This window comes from Budorcas taxicolor, chromosome 3, assembly GCF_023091745.1.
Source record: "Budorcas taxicolor isolate Tak-1 chromosome 3, Takin1.1, whole genome shotgun sequence".
Classification (NCBI taxonomy): Eukaryota; Metazoa; Chordata; class Mammalia; order Artiodactyla; family Bovidae; genus Budorcas; species Budorcas taxicolor.
Window position 1 is genome coordinate 95,712,524 of NC_068912.1, and position 27,748 is coordinate 95,740,271.

Below are 27,748 nucleotides of genomic sequence, written 5' to 3' on the forward strand. Positions count from 1 at the left end.
CAGCAGGTTGTGAACTCCTTCAGATTCATCTCTGCCTCAGTGCCTGTTCTGTGATAGGAAAGCTGTTTGCTGAATTAGTGAATAAATAAGTGATTGAATATATCAGCTGCCTTATTCCTGTACTGCTAACTCTTGCTAGTAGAGTTAGCAGAATCTAATATATTTTTGAGACCAAGTTCCAAAATGACCCATTGTCATGGACTGCAGTTTTCTTTCTGCTTCATAGTTTAAACCAGAAAAAAGTGTCTGTTGGAAATCAAGGCTGTTAAACACACGTTTCAATAGCACAGTTAGGATGGCATTTCTGTCCATTATCACCTTGTTAAGCTACTTTTGCTCTGACTTTGCTACCTACTAAGTTTGGGGAATCTATTGCTTAATGAATTAACTTACTTTTTAATTTCCAAGTTGAAAGCCAAGAGTGTGAACCATCTCAAATTAGCTGAAAGATTTTTTTTCATATTTATAAGAGGTAACTAACTGATTTTTCTCTATTCACAGATGTTACAAATACCAACAAATGAAAATATGATGTCTTAGGACCTTAAAATTTTACTTTAAAAATTCTATATTAATGCAGCTTTACTGCCTTATTTTCTGTTGATTTTATCAAAGTGGCAAATAAGATGAAATTTAAATATGCTAACAGTCGCTTGACTTTTTAATTTTTTGTAAAACATCCTTCATACTGATGTTGCATGAAAGTTTTTAAAAAACTAATGCTACCTTTCTGGCCATTCTTTTGCCATCTGTTACCATCTAAACTTGAAACCGTTTTTAATTTATTTTAAAATTTGTAGATTTATCAACATTATATTAAGATCTCAACACTAATCATTAAAAGAATATAAATATAGCAACTTACTCTCTAAAGATTTCAGTAAGTTTTATGTTCTGTACACCATATTTTATGTGACTTATAGTACTTTAAATTTGTTTTAGAAAGATAGAAAGTCCCAATACATATTAGATGTGTAACATATTCAGACTAATCGCTTATCAACATAATTTTTTGTTTTTCATGTTCTGCTCTCACTTTACACAACAAGTTAAATATTTTGTTGGTTAAAATTGAGACAAACAGAAAATGACATTAGACAACATCCGTATTTGTTGGTTTTATTGAATGTGCGAAAAATTTCAAACAGTTCTAATTAGATGCAAGTGCGCTCTATCTCTGGAGGTACATCTTTCAGCATCAGCTACTCAGTTGCATATTGAAATACTGGGCTTTATGGAATTAATGTACCACAGATACTAAAGATGTTTGATTCAAGGATAGTAATAATGGAGTGATGACATCTTAATAAAACCTTACCTTTTGTATGGCACAGTTAAGAGATACAAGCTATTCAGAAAAATGGGAGATTCTTGTTTGGATTAAAAACTTTACTGTGTTAGAATTTCTTTTGAAGTGTGTGTAGGGGAGAATATTTGTGAAACATTTTCAGAATACTTGAAATTTACAATAAATCAAAACAAAAAGTTAACTACTATTTTCTGACAAAGTCATGGTTATCACAAATTAAGCATGTAACTAAGTTTTCGTTTTTTCGGGCATTTCATTGAAATAATTGGAAATCTTAATGTAGTATCTGTGATCTGTAATGCATAGTCAGCTTCTGTCTATAGAGCAACTGTTCAGATTAGAGAATAGCTTTCTGTAGAGTCTGCATATAATGGGTTTGGTTAAATTCTATGAGTGTTCTATACTATAAAAATGGGAAAATTAGAAGTATCTTAAGTTGATCTGAGAGTCTTGGAGAGGGTTAGAAATTCTCTCAAAATTCTCATCAGTTATGAGATAATTTCATTATGGAGACTGCTACATTGAGTAGATGTCTTGACTAGATGATCCTATAGGTCACTTTTGGCTTTAAAGTTCTTATAATCTGTTGATTTTCAAAGTGTTCTCTTAATAATGTGATAGAGCATTATAACTTCTCTTTCAAAGGCATACTTTTGATAAAATCTAAATAATGTATAGCAGGGAACAGACTAAAAAATAGAATTCAAGTGATAAAACTAATGTCGTAACACTTTAACACTAAGTTTTAGAAAACATTAATTAGCTATCTGTATAACTACTCTGTTGTACACTGTCAGAGCTTGACATTGTTTCAACTTGGAAAACATGATTTTAATCTTTTAACATTCCCTAATTCTGTATCCTCATTAATTTGGTATGAAACAAAACTGATTTATTGAGCACGTACTATGTGTACTAGCGGTATTGCAGTGAAAATGAATTTCCTTTTTTAAGCTAGGTTTTATCTCAAGGCAAAATGTTACTTATTTTGAAGCAAAGATATAAGTTCCAGGCTCTAGAACTTATTCCTCTTTGGAACATTTATCATATATGGAATATATTGTTGATCTATGTGATGTTGTTATTAGATATATTAACTGCCAAGATGTATGGTTCAGATGCTACAGAACTGTTTTTTAGTATTTGCATTTAGAATATCTGTGACCTACAAATACATGTGGAGTGATATGGTAATTACCAGTATTTTTTATTTTCTATTTTCCTACTATGTACTTTACATTTTAATTACATAGAGTTATGAGTTTGTTAATCAGCAATATGTTTTCAGCAATACTAAATTGAAATATAGCTAATAGAAATAAAGTATAATTTACTACAAAATTATTTACTGAGAATTGTCACATTGCCTCCTTTACTTAAACACATAAGTCTCTTGACTGCCTCTTACTGTCCTGTCTGAAATGTTCTATTTACGATTGGCTCTTCATTCTTCAGGTCTCAGTTTAAATATTGTCTGACATTCTCTGCCACCATCCCCCTCTCCCCCAATCTAAGTAGGTTTCCACTCCTTTGTTAGTTTCCATTACTAAATCTAGTTTATTTCCCTCATAGGATTGATCACAAGTTGTAATTAAATATTTGTTTACTTGTCTTTCCTATTAGACTATAGGCTTCACAGGAGTAAAACCATGTTGTTCCATTCCCTGGCATAATCCAAGCACCTAGTTCAGTATCTACAACACAGTTTTACTGCCTCTAAGAGACATTTCCAGTCAAATCCAGTCTCCTATACTGATATAACACTTTGTACTAGACCCTCCACTTAGAAACTCTGTGACCTTGGGAGTTATTTAGGCTCTTCCTGCCTCAGTTTACTCATCTCTGAGATGACGATCAGTCTCAGGTATATTATGAAGATTAACTTTACTAGTGTATCTGAAGCTCGTAACAATGCTTAAAATGTAATAAGCACTCAATACATGCTATAACATTATTTTAAGATGTATTATTGCCTGGATTGTGTGAAACTTTTTTATTGTTGTATCCATTACTCTCTTTCATTGGAAGCTTCAGGAGGATAGTGGGTATGTCTTCCTTACTTGTATATATTACTCTTATCTAGTACAGTCAGTCCCCTATATACAAATGAGTTATGTTTTGAGAGCACATTCATAAGTCCAATTTGTACAAATAGTTAACCTAGGTACCCAGCTAATACAATTGGCTATATAGTACTGTAATGTAATAGATATATAATACTTTTCATACCAGTAATGCATAAAAAACAAACACATACAAAAATTAAAGAAAACATTTTTAATCTAACAGTACAGTACCTTGAAAAGTACAGTAGTACAGTACAACAGCTGACATGCAGACGCATGTTTGCATCTTTGAAAATTTGCAACTTGAAGGTTCATATATGGGGGATTTAATGTACAGTGTTCTGTTGCAATTTAAAGTTTAATTCAACACCCATTTGATACTTGATTCTATCCCTTAAGTATCTACATCGTAATAATAATTGCTCTCTTCATGTCTGAGTGTTGTAACGAGCTAGTAACGATTTCACCTTTATTCTCCCTTGTTCATCAGAGGTTCTGACTGCTCTGGGCTGTTCGGCATTCTTAGACACACACTTCTTCAATTTCTTGCACTTTTGTTTATTCATACTGCTTCTGCTCTCATTGTTTTTACATTCCATGTCCATATCTAGAAAGTTTTTAAGATCCGTGCTGAAAGTGCCACCTCTAAACTTTGCTAATCTTTCATAGAGATAGAATTACTTTCTTTTGATACTTAATAGTGCAATTTCTGACATTTGTATAAACATCTCTCCATGTAATATACACACACACATATATATATACAACAAATATTCCTGATGCTTCTACCACATGCTAAGCACCATTCTGACACCCGACAGCACAAAGATAGTTTGCATGCGGACTTTCTGCATATATATTAAAGATTGCATGCATATTAAAGATGATTTAGTAAGTATTATAATGAAGTGTGTTGAAGAATTGTAGGAACTGGGATTAACTTTACCTGCAGGGTTGAATAAAGCCTTCTCAAGAGGCAATATTTGAGGTGAACTTCTAAAAATGAGTAAGAATTTTCCAAGGGACAAGACGAAAAAGTGTGGAGGCATGAAAGTTTTCAGGAAACATTATTTTTCTGATTATATATATATATATATATATATATATATATATATAAGATTTCTTTTATCTTCAGATCCTGTCAGGGTCCACCCAACACATATGCTTAACATATAGTAAGTTGTTAATGTTTGAATAATAAATGGAGTGATGTGAGTCTAGTACAAGTCAGCATAAATGATTCTCTATGTCCATCTCTTGCTTCTATTTTCTTCTGAGATATTTTTATTCTTAGTCAGTGGCTTCCAAAGTATTGATATAGTGGCTACTATAGAGCTCTGAGTTTAACTTCAGTGAAGTTTGCCTTTCTTATGGTTACAGCAGAATTCTTGCTGCTGATTTGAATGGCCCAGCTTGGGTCATATATTCATCTTTAAACAAATAACTTGATGAGAGAGAGGATAAATTATTAATTTGGAAAAGTAAGTTGGGACCAAATCATTCTAAGCGTAATGGGATGCTTTTAGAGGTTTTAAATAGAGAAATGATACGACCTATTTTTTGTTTTTAATACTATTTTTGCTCTGTGTGTAGAGTGGATTGCAGAAGGCGAAAGTGAAAGCACCTAGACTAGAGAAATGGTTCTTGCCATAGTCTAGCTAATAGATTATAGTAGTCGTGTTTTGAATATACATTAAAAGGGAATGGATGGTGAGATTAAGGGGAAAATGAAAGATGATTCCTGAAATCTTGACTTGAGTAACTGAGTGCATGGTAGTGTCATTTATTGGACATAAAGAGGACTGAATGTGATAATTTAGCTTTGGCTGTTAACTTTTCATTGTCTTTTAAATGTCTGTGTGGAGAAACAGGTATATCAGTTGGACAAGTCCTTAGATATCATTTTTTTCATCTTTAAAGTGGAAATAATGTTATGTATTTAATAGGTATACTGAGGGATGTGGTAATGTATAGAACATGTGACATTTAATAGTTAGTTGAATGAATGAAGGAATAAATGAATGAAGTTGATATTTTAAAACCTTATAACTGTACCCTTTAACAAATTGGAACTGACTTACTTTCCCTCTGTAATTTTGTTGCCACATTTAGCAGTTACAAAGAATTGTACGTTGTGTTGATTTATCATATTTGGTAGATAAAGAATCTGCCATAGGAAAATGTATTTTTAAAAAAGTAACTAATTTTATCAATAGGTTTTCTAGTTCTTGCTCACTTCTGTTTTTACTCTTAAAAATCAGTGAATTTCATGAAATGTGTAGGCTGCAGTTAAAAAGGAGTCCCCTGGTCAAACACTAATGAATTTGCCCTTAGATATATGCTTGACATTACCTGACCTGTGAGTTAAATAAAAATGGCATTGTGATTTCAATAGTATAAAGTTGCCTGGTTACTCAGTGCCTATACACTTGTCTATGAGGCTAATACTATTTGGATTTATTAGCGATTGGGGAAATTCCATTTTTTTATGCAGTTTTTAGATCGTATATTTTGAAATATCTTATAGGGTGAGATGGGGGTTGGATATTGTTTAAAGCTGCTTATAGAAGGGAAAGGGCCTGATGTCAGGTGTTAATTTTGTTAGTGGCTGTCTCAAATAGTCTTAAGTTATCAAAAAATACAAGTTAATTATTTTCATTTGGTAGTCTACATATGTGGCCTACATTTGTTTTGTAATTCATACTTTTTAAAATCTACTAATGTGAAATTAAGTGAAGAAAGTATCCCTTAAGTTTGACATTGAGAAGTAAACAGCAGTTTTTCCATCATAATGTTATTTTTTTAATTACTCAAAAATTATATGAATAATATTTTCATGGAAAATAATAGTAATAAATAATATTTTCAGGAACTGAGGAGTCCAAAAAATAAAAGATGACAGTCCTACTTTGTGAGTTGTGTGGATTTCTCTAAAATAGCTACTTAGAAATGCAGTGGCTTCCGTTAAAGGTTGCTTTCACTTTATTTTGATAGATATTGCCAGATTGCCCCCCTCAAAAAAGCTTTGCCTACTTCTTCACCCATCAGCACTATTAAGTATGCGTGTTACATTGTATTCTTAGCAAACAGTGGGTTATATCAGTATTTTTAGTTGTGTTCCTAATTGAAAGGCAAAAAATGACAGTGAAAGATGAACACCAGAAATTGGAATGTGCCCAATATGCTACTGGAGAAGAACGGAGCAGTAACTCCAGAAAGAATGAAAAGACAGAGGCAAAGCGAAAAAAACGCCCAGTTGTCTACGTGAGTGGTGATGGAAGTAAAGTCCGGTGCTGTAAAGAACAGCATTGCATAGGAACCTGGAATGTTAGGTCCATGAATGAAGGTAAATTGGAAGTGGTCAAACAGGAGATGGCAAGAGTGAACATCAACATTTTAGGAATCAGTGAACTAAAATGGACCAGAATGAATGAATTTAATTCATATGACCATTGTATCTACTCCTGTGGGCAAGAATCTCTTAGAAGAAATGGAATAGCCCTCCTAGTCAACAAAAGAGCCCAAAATGCAGTATTTGAATGCAGTCTCAAAAATGACAGAATGATCTCTGTTTGTTTCCAGGGCAAACCATTCAATATCACAGTAATCCAAGTCTATGCCCCAACCACTAATGCCAAAGAAGCTGAAGTTGAATGTTCTATGATGACCTACAAGACCTTCTATATCTAACACCAAAAAAAGATGTCCTTTTTGTCATAGGGGAATAGAATGCAAAAGTACAACGTCAAAAGATAACTGAAGTAACAGACAAGTTTGGCCTTCGGCCTCAAAATGAAACAGGACAAAAGCTAGTAGAGTTTTGCCAAGAGAATGCACTGGTCATTACAAACATCCTCTTCCAACAGCACAAGAGAAGACTCTACACATGGACATCAACAGATGGTCAACACCGAAATCAGACTGTTTATATTCTTTGTAGCTGAAGTTGGAGAAGCTCTATACAGTCAGCAGAAACAAGATCAGGAGCTGACTGTGGCTCAGACATGACCTCTTTATTGCAAAATTCAGACTTAAATTGAAGAAAGTAGGGAAAACTGCTAAACCATTCAGGTATGACCTAAATCAAATATCCTATGATTATACAGTGGAAGTGACAAATAGATTCAAGGGATTAGATCTGATAGACAGAGTGCCAGAAGAACTATGGACAGAGGTTTGTATCATTGTACAGGAGGCAATGATCAAGACTATCGCCAAGAAAAAGATATACAAAAAGGCAAAATAGTTGTCTGAGGAGGCCTTACAAATAGCTGAGAAGAGAAGGTAAAGGAAAAGGAGGAAAGGAAAGATAAACCCATCTGAATGCAGAATTCCAAAGAATAGCAAGGAGAGATAAGAAAGCCTTCCTCAGTGATCAATGCAAAGAAATAGAGGAAAACAATAGAATAGGAAAGACTAGAGATCTCTTCAAGAAAATTAGAGATACCACGGGAACATGGAATGCAAAGATGGGCACAATAAAGGACAGAAATGCTATGGACCTAACAGAAGCATAAAATACAGAAGAACTGTACAAAAAAGATCTTCATGACCCAAATAATCACGATGGTGTGATCACTCACCTAGAGCCAGACATCCTGGAATGCGAAGTCAAGTGGGCTTTAGGAAGCATCACTACGAACAAAGCTAGTGGAGGTGAAGGAATTCCAGTTGAGCTATTTCAAATCCTCAAAGATGATGCTGTGAAAGTGCTGCGCTCCATATGCCAGCAACTTTGGAAAACTCGGCAGTGGCCACAGGACTGGAAAAGGTCAGTTTTCATTCCAATTCCAAAGAAAGGCAATGCCAAAGAATGTTCAAACTACCACACAATTGCATTCATCTCACAGGCTAGCAAAGTAATGCTCAAAATTCTCCAAACGAGTCTTCAACAGTACGTGAACCGAGACCTTCCAGATGTTCAAGCTGAATTTAGAAAAAGCAGAGGAACCAGAGATCAAATTGCCAACATCTGTTTCATCATAGAAAAAGCAAGAGAGTTCCAGAAAAACATCTACTTCTGCTTTATTGACTATGCTAAAGCCTTAGACTGTTTGGATCACAACAAACTGTGGTAAGTTCTTTAAGAGATGGGCATACCAGACCACCTTGCGTGTCTCCTGAGAAATCTGTATGCAGGTCAAGAAACAACTATTAGAACCAGACATGGAACTACAGATTTGTTACAAATTGAGAAAGGAGTGTATTAAGGCTGTATATTGCCTACCTGCTTATTTAACTTCTGTGCAGAGTACATCATGCGAAATGCTGGATTGGATAAAGCACAAGCTGGAATCAAGATTGCTGGGAGAAATATCAATACCCTTGAATATGCAGATGACACTGCCCTTATAGTAGAAAGTGAAGAACTAAAGAGCTTCTTGATGAAAGTGAAAGAGGAGAGGGAAAAATTGGCTTAAAGCTCAACATTGAACTGCCAAAGATCATGACATTTGGTTCCATCACTTCATGGCAAATAGATGGGGAAACAATGGAAACAGTGACAGACATTATTTTCTTGGGCTCCAAAATCACTGCAGATGGTGACTGCAGCCATGAAATTAAAAGATGTTTGCTCTTTGGTAGAAAATCTATGACAAACCTAGATAGCATATTAAAAATCAGAGACATCATTTTACTGACAAGGGTGAGTCTAGTCAAAGCTATGGTTTTTCCAGTAGTCATGTATAGATATGAGAGTTGGACCAAAAAGAAAGCTGAGCATCATAGAAGTGATGCTTTTGAACTGTGGTGTTGGAGAAAACTCTTGAGAGTCCCTTGGACTGCAAGGAGATAAAACCCAGTCAATTCTAAAGGGAATCAATCATGAATATTCATTGGAAGGCCTGATGCTGAAGCTGAAGCTCGAATACTTTGTCCACCTGATGTGATGAACTGACTCATTGGAAGGGACACTGATGCTGGGAAGGATTAAAAGCAGGAGGAGAAGGGGGCGACAGAGGATCAGATGGTTGGATGGCATCACCAACTCAATGAACATGAGTTTGAGCAAGCTCTAGGAGTTGGTGATGGACATGGAAGCCTGGCATATTGCATGTGGTCCATGGGGTCACAGATTTGGGCATGACTAAGCGACTGAACTGAACTGAATTGAAAGGTGTGAATGGTGTTTGTTTCAATATGCATTTCCTTAATTACTCAAAAAGTAAACATTTTTCTTTCTGTATCATTATCTTAATGATATTATAGTAGTTTCCAAGTCAGGTTATTTTAGTATTTATTGAATTAGTGGTGATTAGTTAATGTTTATGCTAATGCTAAGTCACTTCAGTGGTGTCCAACTCTGTGTGACCCCCTAGACAGCAGCCCACCAGGCTCCCCGGTCCCTGGGATTATCCAGGCAAGAACACTGGAGTGGGTTGCCATTTCCTTCTCCAAAGCATGAAAGTGAAAAGTGAAAGGGAAGTCGCTCAGTCGTGTCCCACTCTTTGCGACCCCATGGACTGCAGCCTACCAGGCTCCTCCATCCATGGGATTTTCCAGGCAAGAGTACTGGAGTGGGGTGCCATCGCCTTCTCCAAGTTAATGTGTATAATAATGGTTAAACTACAGTGACACTGCCACCCGTGATTCACATTGTTAATTTTACTTTAGACCAGTATATGTTGTAGTGTTTAATTTAGTGCCCTTTTCAATATATCATTACTGGAATAAAATGTAGAGAGGCAGAAGAGTGTAGTGGTTGAAAGCGTGGATTGTTGAGCCAGACTGCCTGGACCAGAATACTGCCTCCAGAACTTACTGTTACGTGATTTTGGTTAAGTTACATATCATCTCTGTGCCTCAGATGCCTTATCTCTAGATGAATAAAGAAAATAAATAGTAATTTATTTGTAAATTATTAAAAATAAATAATAAAGATTAATTATAACTATAATGGAATATTATTCATCCTTAACAAAGAAGAAAATGCTGCCATTTGCAGGAGGAATCTGGAGGACAGTGTGCTAGGTGAAATAGACACAGGACAAATTCTCCATTATGAGAAATCTAAGATAATCAGATTTATAGAAACAGAAAATAGAATGGTGGTTGCTAGATGTTGGAGGAAGAAGGAAATGGGAAGGCATTAGTGAAAGGATACGAAGTTTTAGTTATACAGAATATATAAATCCTAGAGATCTACAGTAAAACACAGTGTCTCTAGTTAACAGTACTGTATTATATACTTAAATTTTGCTAAGAGAGTGGTCGGGGAAGGCTATGGCACCCCACTCCAGTACTCTTGCCTGGAAAATCCCGAGGACGGAGGAGGCTGGTAGGCTGCAGTCCATGGGGTTGCGAAGAGTCGGACATGACTGAGCGACTTCCCTTTCACTTTTCACTTTCATGCGTTGGAGAAGGAAATGGCAACCCACTCCAGTGTTCTTGCCTGGATAATCCCAGGGACGGGGGAGCCTGGTGGGCTGCCGTCTCTGGGGTCGCACAGAGTCGGACATGACTGAGGCGACTTAGCAGCAGTAGCAGCAGACAGTGGACCTTATGTCAAATGTTTTTATCAGAAAGTGTTAAAAAGAAAGATATTACTTTGCCAACAAATGTCTGTTCAGTCAAGGCTATGGTTTTTCCAGTGGTCATGTATGGATGAGAGAGTTGGACTGTGAAGAAAGCTGAGCGCCGAAGAATTGATGCTTTTCAACTGTGGTGTTGGAGAAGACTCTTGAAAGTCCCTTGGACTGCACGGAGATCCAACCAGTCCATCTTAAAGGAGATCAGTCCTGGGTGTTCATTGGAAGGACTGATGCTGAAGCTGAAACTCCAGTACTTTGGCTACCTCATGCAAAGAGTTGACTCATTGGAAAAGACCCTGATGCTGGGAGGGATTGAGGGTAGGAGGAGAAGGGGACGACAGCAGATGAGACGGCTGGATGCCATCACTGAGTTGATGCACATGAGTCTGAGTGAACTCCAGGAGTTGGTGATGGACAAGGATGCCTGGCATGCTGTGATTCACGGGGTCGCAAAGAGTCGAACACGACTGAGCGACAGAACTGAACTGAACTGAATGGTAATTATAATGATAAGAAATAAAGAGGGTGGGAGGAAACTTTTGGGGGTGATGGATGGATTTATGGCGTAAATTCTGGTGATAGTTTCACAGGTTTAATTCATCAGGTTGTATGTATTAAATATGTATAGCTTTTTATATTTTAATCATACTTCAGTAAAATGGTTTATAAAAGAAAACTCATGAAAATAGTTAACATTTACAAAGTGCTTAGATTAGTGCCTGTAAGTACTATTTGAACATCTGCTAAATAAATTAAATCATAAATTTTATTGCATATTGAGTACATATAATTCTTCAAACACTGGAATGTCAGCATTTTCGATAAAGCTTAATGATGCAAATATATTACAACTTAAATGTTAATGTCTGAAAATTACATCTTAAAGAATGCATTTTATAAGTATCTTCCAGTGCGATTATTAAATTGAAAGGAAAAAAGATTTCTCTTTTTTTCTAGAATGAGGTAGAATGGGTGAAAAAGTAATTTGTTTCATTTTCATATGTTCATGTGGTTGATCTTTAGAAACTAAGACTTCTATTTAGAGCAGTGGGTACCAGTGTAATGTGGTAGGACAAAAACACATTTTTACAATTGGAAAGAATGGAGTTCAGATCTGGGTCTGCCACTTTAATAAAGTCATTTCTGTATACACAGGGTTGATGTGAGCATGAAATGTAGTAACACATGCAAAATGGGTAATCCTTGCCTTGGCACTCAATAAATGATAGTTATAGCTGTTATAGTTGTCTCTTCTCTACCTTCCTAATACTTTATTGATATCTTTAGCATTATAATTATCACAGTGTACCATGAGTATTTGTTTGTGAGTGTGACAGATGTTCATTGGGCTGTGACTTTCTTAAAGGCAAGAGTATCAGCTCGATCTTCATATCTCTCTTGCAGAGTTTGCAACTGCCAACTACTAAATACAGCACTGTTTTGTTCGGCTACCTGTTTTTGTCCCAGAGTGTTTTAAATTTGAACTGGTTGCCAACATTTAAAAGTTTAAAAGTTTCACATTTCAAGATAAAGCAAAACATTACAGGATTCCTTGTTTCTGGCTTTTGTCAAAGAATCAGAAAATTCAGCAATACTGAACCCCAGAGTTTCCATGGCAGTAATGAATTGTTCTGGAGTAGAGCTGCATCCTTCGAGAGGCATGCTGTCTGGTTTGCCATAGTCCTCAACACCTGAATATTGCTTCCTCAGAACTGAAGCTGAATGCCCTTTGCCCATCACATTTCACTCATCTTTTGTCTGCTTTTCTAGATACTTGTGTTTGAGAAAGCTGCTCTAGTGACAGAGAGTTTGTAACTTTGGTAGTTACTCAGTCGTGTCTGAGTCTTTGTGACCCATGGACTGTAGCCTGCCAGGCTCCTCTGTCCATGGGATTTTCCAGGCAAGAATACTGGAGTAGGTTGCCATTTCCTTCTCCAGGGGAATCTTCCCAATCCAGGGTTTGATCCTGGATGTCCTGCATTGCGAGCAGATTCTTTACCATCTTAGCCATCAGGGAAGCCTGTTCGTAACTTAGAAAGCGCTCAACAAATGTTTGTTGAATGAATGAGTGATTGAAAGAACCTTAAGCATAAACAAGTATAGAAGGTTTACTTGATCTACTTTAAAATGCCCGAATGATGAGGATCTAGCTGTGCTTTAGCAACAACTATTCCCATCACCTTTTTCAATATACAGCATGAGGAAGTAATGCTAATGTTGGAGATGGTCAGAGAATGATGCTCTGAAATAACTGGATTTCATTGGATGTGATTACTGGACTGCCACATTTTCAAAACTAGACATCCTCAAATTTACTGGTGTAGTGCAATGAAACATGACAAAAGATAAAATATGATCAAATGCACTTGCCATTTATTTTGGAATGCATGCTAATATCTTTTCCTCTTAAGCAAAACATACAAACAACACCCAACTGTGTTTGAAGACAAGGAATCTTTGATCAGAACTCTGAAATATCCCTTTGAATTAGTATTAGTATAATAAACTTTATTAATTTTTACCTGGCAGTAATTTGGGATTTATGTTTATTTAGTTGAACTGATGCATGTCCCAAATCTGTGAAGGAAGGGTTAGCCAAGTAAGTGAAAAGTGTGGGTAACATTTCTTTGGCAAGGAAGGGGGGTGGAGTAATAATGTACTGGAAAACTTTTCTACTTTCAGTTTTGGAGGAAAATATCATAAATAGTTAAAAAAGATAAAGTGCCTTGATGTCCCATAATTTTCCTTTTGAATTTTGCTTCTGCTTCTTACTCGAAGAGTTATTACCCTCAGTTACATTTTCTGTAAAGAAAATAAATAAAAGCTGCATTGAAGTTGATAGTAAGAGTTAGAGAATATATACATCTATGTAAAACATCTCACAGAACCTTTCCATTTCATGTTTTCTCTGCCTGGAACATTCTTTCTGGGATTTGTACGTTCTCATTCAGGATTCAATCCAGGAAATAGAGAATGACTGTAAGGATTCTAATATCATTCTTCATAGAACTTACCTAATTCTGAAATTATCTTGTTTATATATTCATATTTCTTTCTCTCTCCTTTCTCACCACTCCCTCCACTATGCACCTACTATATAGAATGAATGTAAGCTCCATGAAGGCAGAGACTTTGTTTTCTCAGTAACCACTACAAAATAGTGCCTTCCTCTTAGTAGACACTCAATAAATATTTGTTGACTGTGTAACCAACTAAATGAATGGTCATGAATTATTAGCACTCATTGAATGTACTTGTTAAACTAGAACATGTTTATCTGTTGCTTATAAGTCCAATGAGAGATTCTCCTAGCACTTTATTAGCAGTAGATTATGTATTTCTTTTAAAATATTTTTTACTGACACCCTAATTTTTAGCACTTAATATAAGGAATGAAGTGCTTTTTGTAAGGAGCAAGAGTTTTATGTGTATATCTTAACTCTCAGTCCCATCTGTAATTTTTCACTTATATGTTCAAGTTATTCACTTTTAAAATAAAAATCTTGTAACAAGTGTATTTGTGTTGTACATAACTATTTACACATTTTCTTCCCAACTAGATTTGGCTCCTTAAGGGAGTGTGAAAAAGGGAGTGTGAAAGTCTGCATCTTGTCTGTCCACCACTTTCTTTGCTATGTTGTAATGACTTAAGTGATAGATGCTGGTAAGAACTTACTGAGTCAATAAGGGACAGAGTGTATGGCATCCATTACACCTATCTTTCCCGGTCTGCTGCTATGAATTCCTCCCAAAAGAATGATTAAGTTTGAATCATCACTCACTTAAATAAAATAAAACTGCCAGATGCACAGTTAACATGAATTATTTTGATAACATCTACATCATTGTAGTTGTTCCCTGGTAACTGTTTTGTAAATGAATGCATGAATTGATGAATAATTAGACCAATATGATGTGGCAGTTATGTGAGTTGTAAACTTATTTCTTTACAGAGTATTTTTACTGTCTTTGATATTTAATTATTTTATATTTTATTGTTGCTCTTTTTTTCAGGTTATGATTACATGTATTCTATCATTACTTTTTCAATTTTGTGGTACTAATGCATATAGTTCCTATTAAAATAATAAAAGAATAAGTAAAAAATTAGTTTAGCACAATATTTCTACCTTTATGCCTAAAAGACTGTAAGGAAATAATGTGTTAAAGCATGTTTAAATATATAGTATGTATGTATAGTATACATTGTATATAAAGTATGTTGTTGTTGTTTAGTCGCTAAGTTGTGTTGACTCTTTTGTGACCCTATAGACTGTAGCCCTCCAGGCTCCTCTGTCTGTGGGATTCCCCAGGCAAGAATACTGAAGTGAGTTGCCATTTCCTTCTCCAGGGAATCTTCCTAACCGGGGGATTAAACCCAGGTCTCCTGCATTGGCAGATGGATTCTTTGCCACTGAGCCACCAGGGCATTGTAAACATCAATGGTATATTTTTGTGTGGGTCTATGTTCTCTACCTTCTTAATCCACTGTCCAATAGGGTAGCTACTAGCCACATAAGGAAATTTAAATTAATTAAAGTGAAATGAAATTTGAAGTCATTTTTCTTAGTCACACTAGGTGTGTTTTAAGTGCTCAGTAGCCACATGGGGCTAGTGGACACCCTATTGGATAGGACAGATACAGAACATTTCTGTCATCACAGAAAGTTCTGTTAGCAGCTGGTAGGCTATCATATACACAATTCCTTATCCCTTATTTTGCCACATTGTATGTTAGATATTTTGTTTGTAATTTGAAAATGAAATTGAATATGTCCTAGAAATATTATCTTGCTTAATTTCTTGAAATCTCTTTGCTCCCAAAATGATTATTTTATCAATTATATGTTTAAAACAATATGTTTTTTCCATTTATTAAGATAGTCAATACCTAACATTTTCATCATTATTTAAAACTCTAAATTCTGTGATGAATACAGTTGAAGTATTTATTATTCACTTTTAAGACAACACAGTGTATAATAATGTCTCCATGTGCCTTTTCTACTATATTCAATGAAAAAAAAACTTATTAAATGGTGATTTTTCTCCCTTTATCTTATTAAGTAAATTATATGGTCCTTTTTTATGGAAGTCTTCATAGTTAGAGATGTAAAACAGCAATTTCTTGGTTCTATAGCATGACATAGTTCAGAGCTGAGATTAGAGAAACCCCGTAGAGTTGTTAATACTTGAGGGCATCCCCAACTAGAAAAGTATGTGAATTTAGGCATGGGAGGAAGGAAGGATCTGCTTTAAATTTAGTGTAGGGTCACTGAATCTTAATGATAGATTAAACAAGGGAGGTAGAATAATGAATAGGGGTATGCAATGTGTAGCACTAATACCAGAAGTCCATGGTTTGTGGCGGTTTTTTAATGTCCTTTCCCATATGGTTTTGAATAGAGTAGGTTATGGCAGGGATGAGCTAAGCAATAGCTTTGTTAATGAATAAATAGGAGTAAATTTTTTTTTAAACAGGAGACTTCAGGCTGTTTAGAATGCCTGTTTATTTAATAAATCGTGATTAAAGATTTTCTGATCTTAATACATTAAGAGATGATGCTAAGGTATCCCTGTTTTATTTTTTATAAAATAATTACATTTACATTTCAGGGTCAGTCCTAACAGTGAAATCGTTGGGGTGTGATTTTAACTTCCTTAATTAAAAGCCAATTGTATGGAGCGTCTGAGCGTTGGCATCGTCAGTCCTTTAAGTTTATTGTACTGTATTAGATTTTCATTCATGATGTCAGTTCACTTTGAAAGGTTTAATTAAATTGTTATTTGGAACCAGTTTCTAACTCTTCTTCATTCATCTAAAATTAACTAGGTTTGTGATTTTGATGGCTATACTCTTATTGTAACTTTGCTCTTGGCCAAGGCAGCTACTTTTCTTAAGATATACTTCCTGCCTTTCTACCCACATTTCTCTCAGAGAAAGTAATGACAGCATTAAGCTGATCTTGGAAAAGAGCAAGTTAAAATCAGAAAACCTGACTAGACACATTTTAAAATATTTCACAGAGCTGTTCTTTGATGATTGCTTAATATTTCCAAAAGGAGAGGTTAAATAGGTTGTCTCTGGTGCCTTGGTTAAGCCGAGGGAAGGGAAATGTAAGTCTCCTGACTCCAGGGCCCCAAATGCAAACACTGGCCTAGTTGTTCCCAAACTTTCTCCTTGATGTGGGTGACTTGAATGGTTTATTTTCCCTTGATGAACCACACCCCCAGGCACTTTAGTATTCATGGCAGACCCCAACACTAAGTCCCTTTGTTGTCTTTGTTTTTTGAATTTTTTTGTTAACAAGAAAAGATAAAATTATAAGAGACCTGATTATAGACTGAGGTTCCATTGCTGATAGTTCCCACCAGTTTTTTCAGCATCTCAGAGAAAGACAAAGTCCTGGATAGGCAACAGAAAGCCGCAAAGCAAACATAAACATTATGTCTAAGCATCATTGTTGGTGCTACCAGAGTCGGGGAGGATACACACAGTCTTTATCAAAATATAAAGATGAGTCTTCACCAAAACAGTAAGATTGCCAGCACCTGAAAAATTTTGAAGTTTCTACAGAGGCATTGGTTCTTTAAAGGGAAAAAAAAAATTTCTTAACATTCTAAATTTGCATTATCATCCTGATTTAGGCATTAACTAAGTGAATGACATTTGCAAGGCAAGTGGTTTAATCTATCTGTGTATAAAATTTTAAAGAAAATATAGGTTTATGAAAAACAAATTGGCAGAATAGATTTATAGCATTGCCCTATATCGTCTTCCCTATAGCTGCAATTTCATTTTAGAACTTAATGAAGTTGCAAATAAATATCTAATCAGAGTTTCACTTGTCCAGATCCAAAGCACAGAAGAGGGATTGGCAACAGTGCCCAGTTGTTGAGAGAAGGAAAAACTGGAATAACAAGATAGGACATAATTGATTTACTTACTGTATATAGACAAAGTAGAAGCAGCAGTCTTCCTATATTTTTATTGCAGACGAAACTCTTAACATTAGTGTTGGGTAGAAACTCAGAAGGCATTCAACAAAAGTGTATGTGAGGAAGTTTTTGCCAACCCTCACACGATAAAGCTTATTTTACTGCTTTAAGTGTTCTTCTTCTTTTACCTTGACTTATTTTCCTTGAATATGTTTTATCTTGCTATTTCTTTCCCAGCTATGTGTGACACCAGGAACTGCCCTCTTACTGTGAAGGCAGCATTCAGTCACTGAAACAGTAAGTCACAGATCTTGCAGTTGTTCTCCTTCTGCAGTACAAAATTGACAGCCTGTAACTGCTCTTCATTGGCTGTTACAGACCAACAGGTATAAAAATGCTCAGCTACGTGCGAGAGTAACCTTGGTTGATCACTTTTGTTACCTTATAATGCTCACCATTTAGAGTAAGTGTAAATGGTCTTAACAGAAAATTCTTACACCTTACAGTCATGTGTCAGGTGGGCTTCCCTGGTGGCTTAGCAGTAAAGAATCTTCCTGCCATTACAGGAGATACGGATTTGATCCCTGGTGAGAGAGGATCCCCTGGAGAAGGAAATGGCAACCCACTCCAGTATTCTTGCCTGGAGAATTCCATGGACAGAGGAGCCTGGGGGGCCACAGTTAATGGGGTCGCAGAGTCCGAGTGAGCAACTAACACTTTCACTTTTCACTTTTGTATATGTATATGTATAGCTTAATAAATAGAAATGAGCATAATTTTGTAACTTGGTTTTTGTTTAATATGTAACAACTTTATATATTATTAAATATTCTTCTAGGTAGGGTCAGTAAACTTTTTCTACAAAGGGCTAGGTAATAAGTATTTCAGACATTGCAGGGCATGTGATCTTTGTTGCATCTATTAAGTCTGCCCTCATGGTAATGCCAAAAGCATCCATAGACAGTATGTAAATAAATGGAGGTAGTGGTGTTCCAATACAACTTCATTTACAGAAACAAACAGCAGGCTAAATTTGGCCTATAGGCTGCACTTTGCTGACCCTAGTTCTATATCATTGTTTTAATGGCTGGGTGGTATTTATTTATTTAACTATCTCATTATCAGATATTAAATTTGTGCCAATTGTGTGTCTGTCTGTGTGTAATAATAAACAGACTGCAGTGAATATCTTTGTAGTTAAATATTTGGCTTACATGTATGATTATGTCTTTAAACATTAACTCGTATAGTGCTTCTGACATAGCAAATGGTTTATCTACTAAAGTTCAGACTTAAAAATCAAAGTGTTCCTGATATACAAGTATTTCTTGGTTTATGTGACCAATTTTTAAAGTTGTACATAAAATTGAACTTTAATGAAACATTTTAAGATTTAAGTAGGACTCCTTAAAATGTTCTTGTAATTACCCCATTATTTCTAAGATTGACTTTTTACTTAGTGTTTTTCTTCATGGAAGAATTTTTAAATTAATTTACTTCATTTTAAAAGGATACATTTTAAGAGCATTTAATGAGTGACTGATGTTTTATTCATTGAGGACAATAAAAAACATTCACCTCTCTGGTATCTATTAGGCCATTGTTGGAAAGATTTCGCTCTTTCACTGTTCCCATAAGGTACAGAGAGGAAATACTACCTTCTAGGATAAGGTCTTTAATGACTGATACGAGGTTAACCTCCCACTGTTTTTCCTGTGGATCTTATTTCAGCTTGCCTATGAGAGAGACCAAAAAAACAAACCAGAAACTGTTTAGTCTTTCCTTTGCTTCAAACAGTTCTCTGGTGTTCAGGGACATTTCCTCAGTTCAACTGACAGGTACAGGTGCCTTCCGAGTTTATTTAATATGACCAATAGATCATTTATTGTGGATTTGCAGTTTTATTGCAATGCCCAAATATATATTATAGCCAAAAAGCAATAACAAACTTAAGGCAGAAGAACTGAAGATTAACACAGATTTTCAGTGATGAAGATTACTATTTATCAATTGTGTCAGTGCTGTGGAGTCTGTAGTGACGTAGTACCATCTCTCATTACTTTCTTAGACTAAAAATAATTACTTTATCATCGTAAAAGTGATAGCATTTCTAGAATTTTTTAGCAAGTCATTATTAATCATGTTCATTCTCAAAAGGACTAGCTACCTCAGGCAGGAGTTTAAAGAACTCTAGAATCAGTAAATTAGAAAGGCATGGCCATCTAGGAGAGCTTGTAACTCTCAAATTTTGGTAAGAGTTACCTAGAGTGCTTGTCAGAACATATACTGTAGGGTCCTAGCATTTCCAGTGTACTATGCCTTGGGTGGATTCCCTGGATTTTCATTTCTAATAGTTTCCAGGTGATACTAATACTATTTGTATTAGTATTAGGCACCACACATTAAGAGTCACAAATGCAGAAAAATGATTGTTCCCCTTTGTGGTGGTGTTGTTGTTTATAACTTCAACTTCTACAACTTTACTATTTCTCTAAACCTTTTTTGCTCCTCAAAAGACTTAAAATTTAGCATCTTTTCTATTTGTGAAACATACTTAACCTTGGTCGTTTATAAACATTTTCTTCACTCTTTACAAGTTCTCTTTTCTTAAAATCCAGGCTTACCCTTTAACTAAAGATATATATATATATATATGTTAGTCACTTAGTCAATTCTGACTCTTTGCTACCGCATGGACTATAGCCCTTCCGGGTCTTCTATCCATGGAATTCTCCAGGCAAGAACACTAAACATATATATATATATAAAGATATGAATTAATTTTAATAACTTTATGACCATTAGTTCATTTATTTTATGACCTACCACTGTAATTTTTGTATCATTTTCACCCACACCAAACTTTTAGAATAGAATATTATAAATATAACCATGTTGAAAGTGTTAAATCTTATCCATGGTCGTTTGCTGGATAAAATGCATCTAACTGTATGCATTCAAACTAGTTTCCATATTTGATTAGCTTTATTGTCATCATTCCCAGTAATTGCTTAAGATGCCAGTTGTCAGATTTCTTTACAGACAAGTAAGAAGTGAAATAAGTTTTTAAAGTATGTTACAAAGCAAAACTTAGTTACAGTCGTTGGAATGAAGAATTCAGCTACAGCCAAAAAAATGTTTTAATAGAACAAAATGCAGTCCAAAGCCTGATTGAAAGCCACCAATTTTATAGTTTTCTTCAAACAACATCTTCATTGTTTTCTGGAAAGATGGTATTTGAGAAAAAGAAATGTCTTGAGTTACTTTTTTTATGAGGAAAGAATTGCTGAGTCTCTTAAATGGTTAATGAGAAGAAGTAATAGTTAAACACTTGGAGCATTGATTTCTGATTTGAATTCTCCAACACAGGCCAGCCCTGAGGGAAGAGGGGAAAAAAGCTTGCTAATTAACATTTGATTACTGATGCCACCTTCTCTTTCCCCTTGCACCATCCGGTTTCAAGTGTTTTTGTTCAAGAAGTATTTTTAGGAGGATTTTAACTTGCATCCTAGTAAAACAGATCCATGGGCAACTGCATCGAGTGTACAGTATGTTAAAAAAAAAAAAAGAAAAAAGTCCTTAGATATGAAGTATACGTTCAAAACCCAGTCTGGATCAGAAATGATTGTTTTCCTATTATAAGCCTTTCTGAGCACCAGTGATTGCTAAGAAACTGGAACTAAGCCTAGTCTGTGTGTCTTATTTTAATCACACACAGATACTTATTTGTTTGGTGCAGTTATTATTTAGCAAACTCAACTGGAACATCATTTGATGGTGTGAATTACTTGCAGTTCAGATTTTGATACTTTTAACGTTTGAATAAGCTTAGGTTCTAATATTCCCAAAGGCCTTTCTCTTCTAAGATTGATAAGAGAATGAGATAAATGTATGTAGTTTCAGGATGCTTTTTTGTAAGGGCTGTCATTTGTCAAGGTATTCTTAATTCAGAAAATCTAGAAACTAAAGTGCTAACAAACCGATAGCTGTTCTAAGCCCATGGCAATTCAGTATTTTATATGTTTCTTTTTGCTATTTTAAACTGATTGATATGTGAAAATTCATAGCCCAGATTTCAAAATTTTTTAAATGTTGAAATAAATTAATAGAACTTTACAGTTGTATCACTCTGCTGTTAGTATTTTGGCAACACTTCGCCTGTTTGGTTGATGAAATAATTATTTGGGAAACCAGGATGTAAGTAAACCAGTAAGCTTTACTTTTAAATGAGATCTCTTTGGGGAAAAATATATTGAGTCTTTTCTAAAAAAAACAAAAACAAAAACAAAACTTAAGACTTTTTAGTATAATTAAAAGCAAAAACTAAGACTTTTCTTTATTCAAGAAAACAATTCACTTAAAATGTTTATTATATGTCTGGATTTCTTAACTGAAATTATTTGCAGTTTTCCTTTTTGATGTGTTGTATTTATTAACTCTTTACTATTTTTCTTTCATTTTCTAGTCTTAATGGTTTTAAACTTTCCCTCTTTACTTGCATATCTTAAATGTACTTAGCTCTTCTTTTCCTGTACCTAGGATTAACTCCAGTCTTTTCCAAAAAATCAAAGAATTTTAGAGCCTAGAAAGTTAGCAATGAGCTCATTTTGTTCTCTTCTAATATTGAATAAACTGGTCTCAGTTTCTACCAGTTTGTACCACAGTAACAGCTGGGTAGAATTGGGACTAGAAATCTAATTTTCTGTCTCATATTATGGCACAGTAACTCAAGTTTTGTGACTTCTGTGTAACATTATCAGAATCTTCTTTCAGGTGAATAATACCTGAATGAAATTTAAACTTCCTTAAAATATTTTTCAGTAGTGTATCCAACGTATAGTTCACAACATTTTGCTATAAAATAGAGCTGACAAAGTTGTCTACCAGTTTTTATTTTTTTCAGTTTGAGTAGCTGCAAATGGCTCATTTAAGGCTAATCTAAAACCTCAACCTCAAAATCTAGCCTTTAGAAGAGGAACTGTCTAAGAATTATTTTCTAAGAAATTCTGATAAAATTTAACCAAAGTATAAAACTGTTTAAAAATGTATGGAACTCAAAGCTTTGTGGGAGATGAATGTCTTATATAATTTTATATTGAGCAAGTCGTAATATAGTAATCTTTTTTCCCAGTGCTGTGTGTATCATTGAAGTTTCCACAGTGAGGAAATATGAAGTTTGAAGTGGAGATCATTGCTTACACTATTTATTATACATAAATAGATGTTTACTAACAGTGAAAAGCAAATAATAAGGAAATGAATCAATACTGCATTAATTCTGTACTATTTCAGGGTAATCTGATTCAAATACGTTTTTCTTAATCACAAACAACTGAAGGCAGAGAAATGAAACTGTTCTTTTAGAAAATCTGGAAAATAAGCTCTGGAAAATCTGTTGTCAATCTAGAACCTTTGATCCAAATACAGTGTAGTTTGTAACATAATTGTACTGTTCAGTTGCTAATCAAAGCTTTCATTAAATTTTTTCAGAACTTGATACATTTATGTAGTTTAGCAGCCTAAAATCTCATAGATTTAGAGCTTAATGCATAACAAGAATTGAAAAGATTATGAAGATTCAGAATGATCTTGAGCCAAAGCTGATCAAAGAAATTATGTAAGACAAAAGGGCCCTTAGGAAATGTTACCCTGTGAAGTGCCACTTGTCCTTAACTGGAATTTAACACAAATCTCTAAAGATGAAACTCCATGAGAAGTGGCACAGTAATGGCAGCTGAGCATGCCAGCTATAGCAACTTAGCCTGTGTGTGTGTTCTTTCTCTGAAGAGCTCTTAAATCTCTCAAATCAATCAATCTCTCAACCATCCCCCCTCTCCAGCCTCTCACTTCTCCCCTTGCCTTAAGTCTTTGCTCTCTCCTTCCTCCATTCCTTCGTCGTCTCTCTGAGAAAACTGTATCCTGCATTTGATTCATGATGACCTTAAATCCATCTGCATCACTTTATAATTAGGTACATTTGAACAATTTTTATTTTGTATATATTTCTGATTTTTTCTTTCCTGCAGGATTGTCACTGAAAATTTAGTTAAAGTCATCAATAAAGACAATAGAATATTTTTATCTCTATTAATAAAGCCATTATTCATTTTGTGCCTTTGCTATCTTATCATTTGTCTTTCTTCCATATACTGGTAAAATCTGCCTATGATTTTAGCACTGATAAACATGAAATTATTTTTTAAAAACGAATTTGTTTTCAGGTATATTGTTTAGTGATTATGGTTTAGCACAAGATTCTTTTGGCTTAATTTCAGAAATACTGTGAACTTAGCTTTTCCATTGAAACAGTCAAACATCAGTCTAATATGCTTTATGTTGTACCCTCTCAGCCAGGTTCTTTCTGCATTAACCAGTTTATTCTATGACAAGTTGCTTAACAGATGTCATTCTGGGGAGAACAATGAAGCCAAATACTTGTGCAATGGCTAACATTACTCTAACTTTGATCACTTTTGTTCAGCACATCAGTCTGGCGTTGTGCTTTATACCAACATAACACTATAGCCAGAACATGCTTTTCAGGCTTAGAACAGCAAAGGAATGTTATTCATTCAGTGCAGTTACAGATGAGTTAATGAAAGAAGAAAAATACTGTTTATTTCATAGTACCGTATTGTTATGTTTTAGAATTAAGATGGAATTTAAAGAATTCCACTCCAGAGTTATTCGTTTATATATTCAACTCATAGTATTTGTGTATATTCTCCAATGCAGAGGTAGCCTTGCCACCTTTCTAACAGATGTAAATATTTGCCCTGCCTTCCCCTCCACCTTCAAGAATAACTGCTGACCCTTGGTGTCTCTAGACAACATAATTAAAACTAACTTTAAGAAAGGAATTTTTTGACTTGTGGCTTAAAGTTTCCTTATACTCCCATCTTCTGTCCTCTCCCTTTCTTTTATTAATAAATTAATAATAATGCTTTGGCTTTATGGAACACCTTTCCTCTTAAGAGCACTAATGTTTAAGCATGACAGAATAGTCTTAGCTAGTGCAGGTGATAAGAGGTTAGTCCAGTTGCATTTTGTTAAATTGTTGGGTTGATAATGACTAATGAAAATTTCCAAACTTGATATGGCTGACCATAAACAAGATACTGCATGGTAGACTGGCCATTGCTAAGAATCTTGGGAAAAAAAGCTGTTTGTTTGAATTGAGTGGGGATCAAGCCATGCCCCCAAGCTTCACAGTTCTCGTTTACTAAGTCTTTTTTTCACAGGTGTATATTAGAGATAAAAATAGATTGAGTTCCAGGTTTTGTTTTGTTTCTTTCTTTCCCCAGTGAATGTATTTCTCCATTTCACTGGAAGTGTAACTTAGATATGCTTATGTATAATAAACAGTAATGTGATACAGAAATGTAATTGGACAATGTGTTACTTCAGGCTTCTGCATTTTAAAAACATGAATGAACGCTGCTTCTTTTCCACATGGAAATCATAGAATGTATTATGTGCAACATTTCAAAATTAGTTTCACTGTTACAATATGTTAATCTCAGAATTTACATGAAGAGTTTGCTAAGATGGATGATCTCGTCATTCTTATGATTTGATCATTTATTTGGAAATATGGAATGAAAGAGAATTTTTGTAACTTGTTTAGAGAAAAAGGCTAGAAAAGGATATGATAATTACTGAATAAGAGTTTAACCTTCCAACACTTCATTCTGATAATTACTTGTGTCCTCTCCTTTAAAGTTAAAAAGTATTGGGAATTCCCTGGTGGTCTAGTGGTTAAGACTCCATGCTTTCATTGCTGTGGGTGCAGGTTCAGTCCCTGGTAGAGAAGATCCCACAAGCTGTGTGGTATGGCTATAAATAAATAAGTAGTTTCAAAGTGTAATATTAAATGTTGAAAAAAATAGTTTTTCAACTTTTATCTTATTTAAAATAAAAACTATCAGTACTGTATTTTCTTTGGGGGAAGGGCCTAAATAATATATTAATGGATAGCCCTCAGGTAATAAATATTTTCTTAAAATAGTTTCTAATTTGGGGTGATTAAAAAATATATACCCTGTACAGCTTTATTATTAAGTATTGTATCCTTGAAATGTACATAAAACAGTGAAGGAAACTCCAGGTTTTTCCTTTTACCCTGTTGGGAAAGAAACTACTACCCTTTTGACTGAAAAGAAACTTGAAGCCATACAGGATTATAAAAATAATCAGCAGGGTGAGGTAGGAGAATATGGCTTGAACTGTTATTTCATTTAACCTTCATTGAGAATCTGCTTTTAAATTTGGTTTAGTTTTATTTAGTAAAATTTTTTTATGATTTGTGTTTTCCTAGTTTCAAATTCTTATTTTAAATCTAGAAGAGAACAAAGGAAATACAGTGTATCCCATAAATTGACTAGCAGCTATCATAAGTCATGTGGAAATCCTATTTTAATTGTTTTATTTCTTTTTATAGGTAAAGAGAAATGTGTATGACCTCACGAGTATCCCTGTTCGCCATCAGTTATGGGAGGGCTGGCCAACTTCTGCCACAGATGACTCCGTAAGTGACAGTTGAATTGTCAGTCTTATATCCTCCTCTCTCTTTTGCCACTTTCAGCCTAATTGGCTGTGATATTAAGTGGAAATCAAATGTTTTGTATCCATGGAAATAATTTTTATAAATCATTTGCATTCACTTGAAGAACTAGTGTCATAAGCCAGATATATCAGCATTCTCTTGATAATGTTACAATATCAGTATCAGGAACTTTATGCTGCTTGATTTGACTTAAGTTTTTCCTTGATGAAAAAAATACAAATATTCAGATATTTCTAATGAAATGTCCCAAACACAAAAATTTTTTTTCCTAAATTACAGATACTTCAAAATCAATTTCATCATTTTATTTAATTTTATAACTGCATTTCCCATAGTTAGACCTACACTTTAAAAAGTTAATTTTTATAGTTAATATTAATCACACTCTATTCTTAAACATACTCATAATTTTCACTGCCATAAAAAACTGAAAGAAAAGACTTAGTTTGTAATTTTTAATTATTATGACATCTACTTATAATAATTTCCTATTGTAAATTTTGAAACCTTTCCTATCTCTATCTTGTTTCCAGTGATTATTATTTTCTAAGAGAGTAAATTTTATCATTGAGGAGGCCGTTTGGCTACTTTTATCCACAGTGTTGATTGTTCTAACCAATTTTTTTAAGGAAAAAATTAGAATCTTTCAAGAACTTTGAAGTGAGTCTTATTTTTAAAATAAATAGGGCTAAAAGGATGCTAAGATTTTGTAAACACATTACAACAATAAATACCCAAATAAATGATTATGGCTAGGAGTTTAATTATGTTTTCTTATGTTCTAAATATTACATTTGTCAGAATAATATTACATTTTGTCATAATAATAATTACCACTTCTCTCTCAGCACCACCATCATATACTTTAGTCTAAAGGAATTCTTTGTGGAAGACAGTAACATTTTTAAACAATTTGTTTATGTAGATGCCACTTGAGTCTAATTATTCTACAGTCTAAATATTGTGCCTTTGTAAAATGCTTTGTGGATTATGAAACTTCAAAAATAACCAGAAAATAGCAAAACTTGTTTTTTAAGTGACCCCTTCAGAAAAAAATTATTTAAATTTAGGCACTTACACTTATTTATAAACTGTTAATTTTGACATTGACATTATAGTATGTCATTATAATTATTGATGGTTGTCCACGGCTAAGTGGTAAGAATGTGGTTGTTGTTTTTAGTATGGTTTTTTCCTGTTAGACTGAGAAATTTGATGGAAAATACGATACATTTATTTTTATAAAGTTAAGAAACTAAGTATATAAATGATAGCTTTTTGTTTACCTGAGAATATATGAAGAAACCAGAAATGTTCTTAACATTGTCTAATAAAC

The 27,748-nt window shown here is 34.4% G+C and overlaps 1 protein-coding gene across 1 annotated transcript in view; it reads left to right on the forward strand.

Moving 5' to 3' along the window:
- The window catches only part of FAF1 (Fas associated factor 1), a 487,842-nt gene that overhangs the window by 231,048 nt on the left and 229,046 nt on the right, over positions 1-27,748 (forward strand). Inside the window, exon 8 of the mRNA XM_052636540.1 lies at positions 26,287-26,373. Coding sequence (XP_052492500.1) covers positions 26,287-26,373 — 87 coding nt within the window. The remainder of the gene's footprint in view (positions 1-26,286; positions 26,374-27,748) is intronic.